General features: G+C 39.3%; 1 protein-coding gene across 1 annotated transcript in view; it reads right to left on the minus strand.

The window, feature by feature from the left end:
- RNASEL (ribonuclease L) overlaps positions 1–6,503 on the minus strand; it is a 23,856-nt gene that overhangs the window by 12,467 nt on the left and 4,886 nt on the right. Inside the window, exon 2 of the mRNA XM_007937653.1 lies at positions 284–369. Coding sequence (XP_007935844.1) covers positions 284–369 — 86 coding nt within the window. The remainder of the gene's footprint in view (positions 1–283; positions 370–6,503) is intronic.

Below are 6,503 nucleotides of genomic sequence, written 5' to 3' on the forward strand. Positions count from 1 at the left end.
CTCAGCTTATAAACAGGAAAGAAAAAAAAAAAAAAAAAAAAAAAAAAACCTTCTTTCTTGGTCCAGTGCTAGATATGAAGTATCTCTAATATGGCACACTGTTTGGGGACTGTATCTGGTGCTATCCCAAGCCCTAAATTCATGGTTAAAATCAGAAAGAGATATGTTTCTTCCTTGCTGGTTAAAATAGGAATGCTTTCTTATAAATTGAAGGACATAAGGTAATGAACAAAAAAGGGAGGAAATAGAAAGCTGAAAAAGCAAACCAGGTTTTAGAAATTACCTGTAGATCTCTCTCAATTTCCTGTGGATCTCCAGTCCACTTGATGCTTTTATCAAAATCTGCCAGGCGAACAGCATTCTTAGAATCTAAGGGATAGTATGCAGAAGTGCATTGAAAATCCTCATTCTCCATGTTGTCAGAATTAATTCATTTAAACAAATACATAAAATAATGTACAATGTGTCATCTCTGAAGAAGGCAGTATTTCTGTTATAATATAAAGCTTATATTTCTATTACTGTTTACTCCTTAAAACACTGTCAAATGCATGGTTTTGTGAGATTTATTAGGTCTCTGCCAAGAGCAGGATTTACATTTTATTTTTTCCACTCCAGATGGACAGGTGGGAGGACGGATGGAAAGGAATAGGAAAATTAAACCAGCTCCAGATTCATGCAACCCCCAGGGGAAAACAGCACAGATTTACAAAGGAGTTGAAAAGATTGAGGGTTATATCCCTATGGCTAAAGAACAACCAAATAACAAGTCTCCAAATCCAAGACCATCTTAGCAGGGCGTTCCACCTAAGGGAGCCAACAAGTCAAACAAACATCGTGAATCAGTGCTCTGCTTGTCATAAGTCATTGCTTCCTTGTCCACTTCATGTCCACCTTAGACACTTCCTTCCTTGAAGGAAGTGGCTGAAACCTCAGAAAGAGGGGATACATGGATGCGAGAGGCCTCTCAGGTCAGGAACAAGATAAAAGGGCAAGTGGGTGATTTGTTCTGTAAGAGGTCACATGCTTCTGGCTGGAATCAGTCTGAGAAGGCAGGCTGGCTAACACCAAATACAGTAATGGCTTCCAGAATCTTTCTGATTTTGAACTTCAACCTGAAAGCTATGTGGAAATCCAGAATCTAACAAAAAATGAATTTATTAATTACACAATGTGGGCTTTATCAAAGGGAAAACAATGGTGAATAAGGAGAGCCCAGTCCAATCTCTATGGACTTTGGACTCTGGGAAAGGAGATAGATATTAAAAGAATAATTGCACAAACAAACATAAAATTAATTGCACTTTTGAAAATGTTAGCAAAAAGTGCAAGATGCTATGAAAATGTGTCACAGGAAAACCTGCAAGGCTATCTGGGGAGGAGGAGTCTTCCTTAAGGAAGAGATACTTAGACTGAAAAAATGAGTAGCATGTGGGTAGGTGAGTAGAGTAAGGAAGAGAGAATTCCAGGTAGGAATTCCTGAAGCAGAAAAGAACTTGGAAAATCCCACTCTAATGGAAAAAAGGTCCTTGAGTCTAGAGAGGGAGAATGAAGTAAGAAAGTGGCCTACATTGAGGCTGAAGAGGCAAATGGGGTTGAGATCATAAACCAGGGATTGTTTTGAGTTATTAGAACTGATATCAGTTGCTGTCAAGTCAGCGTCAACTCATAGTGACCCCAAGTGTGTCAGAGCAGAACTGTGCTCCATAGGGTTTTCAGCACCTGATTTCTGAAAGTAAATCACCAGGCCTCTGAGTGGGCTCAAACCTCCAACCTTCGGGTTATTAATTGAACGCATTAACTGATTGAACCACCCTGAGACTTCATTTAACTGATAAACAATCAAAACGCAACCACTGCTGTGGAGTCGGATCTGACCCATAGCAACCCCTCCTTGGGTTTCCAAGGCAGTATCACTAGGGAAGTAGATTGCCCAACCTTCCTTCCGGGGAGTGGCTGGTGTGTTTTGAATCGCCAGCCTTCTGGTTAGCAGTCAAATGCCTTAGGCACTATGCTACCAGAGCTCCCATTAAAACTGGTAAGTTCCCTTAATTGTTTAAGTAAGTGACACTTTGAGTTGCATTTTCTGCTACTTGAATTTGAAATTGCCTAGATGAGACATTTCACATCTCTTCTAACACTTGATTTTTTTTTTAATAAACCCCAATTTTTTTATTCTTAGATTCAACAGATGTTGCTTAAATGTCATGAAAATTTCTAAATGCTGACACTTAGTTTCTGTACTTTTTAAATCACAAACTGTTAAGAGTTAGTTGATAGATGGGCAGAGCTGGCCAGAAGGAACTCTACCCACTCCACAATGCAGGCAATGATTCAAAACCACAGTTCTCTTGCTGTCACTCTCATCTTCAGCCTCACCCCATCCTTCACGTTCAGCACAGTTATATAATCTAGGATTGTTATTTTTAAAAGTTTTTGTTTCAAATAAGTTACACATTTAGGTTATTTTTAAAATGAGTAACTCCTTTGCTCTCCCTTGCTGCTTATAATTTTCTCCCAGATTCTCTTTCTCCTTCCCTCCCTCCTTACAAATATCCCGCAACAGTTTTTTCATATAGAATATGTGAGTGGTAAGTTTTCTGAATGGTTGAATGCTTAGAAATGTATTTATTTGGAATCACATGTGAACAATAATTTGTGAAAAAGATTCTTTCTGTTTGGCTCTTTCTTCTTTCATCCAAGTTGTTGAAGACAGAAGTCAGATATCAATCTAATTCTTGTTTCTATGTAAGAAATCCGGAGTTTTTCTTTTTTTGGTAGCTCTTGAGTTTTTCTTTCTTCCTCACTGCTTTGAAATTCCCTTCTGATGTGACTCAATGTGTGTTTTTCCTTATTTGTCCTTCTCAGCTCCTGGTGAGCCTTTTCAACATGAGGCCTGATATCTGTGCTTAGTTCTAGGAAATTCTGTTATTATTATTTTAAAATATTTCTTTGTCCTTGTTCTGTCTCTTTTTTTTCCTCTGGGATGCCTATTAGATGGATGTTGGAACTTGTGGACCTAGCCTTCATGACTCTAAATTTATTTTTCATACTTTCCGTCTCTTTATGCCTAGGAGAATTTCTCAAGATAATTTTCTAGCTCAGTCATTTAATCTCTATTGTAATCCACTATTGCAGTTTTAAAAAATGCACTTAAAATATAAGTCAAATTGTATATTTTGTTCCTTAACTCTCTATTTGTTTCCTTTCACAATGTTTATACTCGCTTCATGGATATAATAGCCTATCTTTGTTCTCTGATTTTATTAATTATATTTACTTTGAATTTGTATTGTGGTATCTTGGTTAGCTTTGTTTCCTTGGGTGTAAATTATTTTGCTTGATATATCTCTTTCATGAGACCAGCATTCCCTAAATACCTTAAATGATGTTTGACAATAAGCCCATCACTGCAACTGAGAATCCCTGATGTCCTTTGTGTTGCTTCTGTTAATGCTGCCCAACATAGAGGAAGGATGGAAACAGTTACCAGACTTCTGCTCTGTACTGTATTCAGTGAAAGTTGGGAGTAAGTAGGACATGTCACTTAGTAGGTTGCCTTGGCAGACAGTCTTCTGGTTTAACTTCCCTTTATCTTTCTTGGGATCACCAACCACCCACTATTCTAAGCAGGGCCCCTCCCTGAAGAGACAGCCCTACGCCAGGTCCCTTGGGAAGAGGGGTTGCATAGATTTTGATCTGCCTCCTTTCTTCTGATATAGCAATCTTCGGGAGTCCCTGGGTGATACAAGAGGTTAAGCTCTTGGCTGCTAACCAAAAGTTAGTAATTTTAATCCACTCAGAGGCACCTCAAAAGAGAGTCCTGGTAATCTACTTCCAAAAGATCAAAGCCATTGAAATCCCTATGGAGCATAGTTCTATTCTGAAACACATGGGCTCACCATGAGTTGGAATTGATGCTATGTCAATTGGATTGGGTGTTTTTATTTGCTTGTTTGGCAATCCTTGTTAGCTGGTCCATTGTCCTCCCCTGCTTCTGGCTTCCATCACCTCTGGGAATGGTGCTCTTTTGCATTGTTCCCACTTTTTAAAATATTTATCTGTGGCTTCCTGTATTTGTCCTGGGCTCATGTATCCTTCTTCAACCCCATCCTACCCATGTTTAGTCTTGCTGATTCTCTAAAGGCTTTTGAATTGTAAAAATTCCTCTTTTATTTTAAACTGAGCTATGAATTCACTTCACTTTTTTCTCTATCATTTTATGGGCTCAATGCAAGGAATAGAGTCTGTAGCATGTGTTAGGTTCACAAACTTGAGAGAGAAGTACAATCAATTCTTTATTCAAATTTAAGAATTTGAAGACATAGTGCTGGAAGTTTCAAAGAATACAGAGTATACAAGTCATTGCTCTTTGTTGTTGCTCTTGTTGTTGCTAGATGCCTTTGAGTTGGCTCTGACTCACAGTGACCCTATGTACAAAAGAACAAAACATTACCTGGTAGTGTGCTGTCCTCACAACCCTTGCTATACTTGAGCCCATCATTGCAGCCGCTGTGTCAATCCACCTTGTTGAGGGCCTTCCCCTTTTTCAATGACCCTCCACTTTACCAAGCATGATAGCCTTCTCTAGGGAATGGTCCCTTTTCACAACATGACTAAAGTAGGTGAGACCAAGTCTGGCCATTCTTGCTTCCAAGGAGTATTCCAGCTGTACCTCTTCCAGGACAGATCTGTTTATTCTTCTGGTAGTCCATGGTATTTTCAGTATTCTCTGCCAACACCATAATCCAAAGGCATCAACTCTTCTTCAGTCTTCCTTGTTCATTGTTCAGCTTTGACACACATATGAAATGATTGATAATACCACAGCTTGGGTTAGGTGCACCTTAGTCTTCAAAGTGCCATCACTGCTCTTCAACACTTTAAAGAGGTCTCTTGCAGCAGACTTGCCCAGTGCAATACAACATCTGATTTCTTGACTGCTACTTCCATAAGTTTTGATTGTGGATCTGAGTAAAATGAAATCTTTGACAATTTCAATCCTTTCTCCATTTATTGGTCCAGTTGTGAGGATTTTCATTTTCTTTATGTTAAGGTATAATCCATACTGCAAACTATAGTCTTTAATCTTCATCAGTAAATGCTTCAAGTCATATTCACATTCAACAAGCAAGGTTGTGTCAAATGCATATCACAAGTTGTTAATGAGTCTTCCTCCAATACTGATGTTCTTCTTTATATAGTCTAGCTTCTAGGAGCTCTGGTAGCATAGTGCCTAAGGCACTTGACTGCTAACCAGAAGGCTGGCGGTTAAAACCCACCAGCCACTCCTTGCAAGGAAGGTTGGGCAATCCTACTTCCGTAGTGATACTGCCTCGGAAACCCAAGGAGGGGTCGCTATGAGTCGGGGCCAACTCGACGGCAAATAACAACAACTTGGATTATCTGCTCAGCATGCAGATAGAATAAGTATGGTGAAAGGATACAACCCTGACATGCAGCTTTTCTGATTTTAAACCATGCAATACCCCCTTGCTCTGTTCGAATGACAGCCTCTTGGTCTATGTACAGGATCCTCACGTGCACAGTTAAGTGTTCTGGGATTGCAATTCTTTCTAATGTTATCCATAATTTGTTATGATCCAGACAAATGCCTTTGCATAATCAATAAAACACAAGTAAATGTCTTTGTGGTATTCTCTGCTTTCAGCCAAGATCCATCTGACATCAGCAATATTCCTCATTCCACATCCTCTTCTGAATCCAGCTTGAAGGTCTGACAGTTCCCTGTCAATATATGGCTGCAACCATTTTAGAATTATCTTCAGCAAAATTCTACTTGTGTGTGATATCAATGATACTGTTTGATAATTTTCACATTGTGTTGGATCAACTTTCTTTGGAATGGGCACAAATATTGATCTCTTCCAATCCGTTAGTCAGATGCCTGTCTTCCAAATTTCTTGACATAGATGAATAAGCACCTCCAGCACTGCATCCGTTTGCTGAAATATCTCTATGGGTACTCCTTCGATTACTGGAGCCTTGTTTTCTGCCATTTCCTTCAGTGCAGCTTCAACTTCTTCCTTCAGTACCATTGGTTCTTGATCATATGTTACCTCCTGAAATAGTTGAACAACGACCAACTCTTCCTAGTACAGTGATTCTATGTATTCCTTCCATCTTTTTTTGATGCTTCCTGCACGAACAGAAGATTTCAAAGACCACCTCGAGAAAACAAAGTAAATTATTATAATGAAATGTGCAAAGACCTGGAGTTAGAAAACCAAAAGGCTGGCATTTCTCAAGCTGAAAGAACTAAAGGAAAAAAGCCTCGAGTTGCACTATTGAAAGATTCTATGGGCATTTCTCTTTAGACTGTTAATATGACACATTCACATCAAGGTCAGCAGTTAGAACCGGGAAGAACCTAGTTTTTGGCTGAGGCTTGAAGGCTCTGTCTCACTCTGGAAAGCTGCACACTTCCTCATATGCTTGTCAGTCCCCCAGCAAAGCAGCTAAAAACCAGGACAGTGTATCAC

Source organism: Orycteropus afer, unplaced genomic scaffold (assembly GCF_000298275.1).
Source record: "Orycteropus afer afer isolate SDZICR_OR568_19922 unplaced genomic scaffold, OryAfe1.0 scaffold00043, whole genome shotgun sequence".
Taxonomy (NCBI): Eukaryota; Metazoa; Chordata; class Mammalia; order Tubulidentata; family Orycteropodidae; genus Orycteropus; species Orycteropus afer.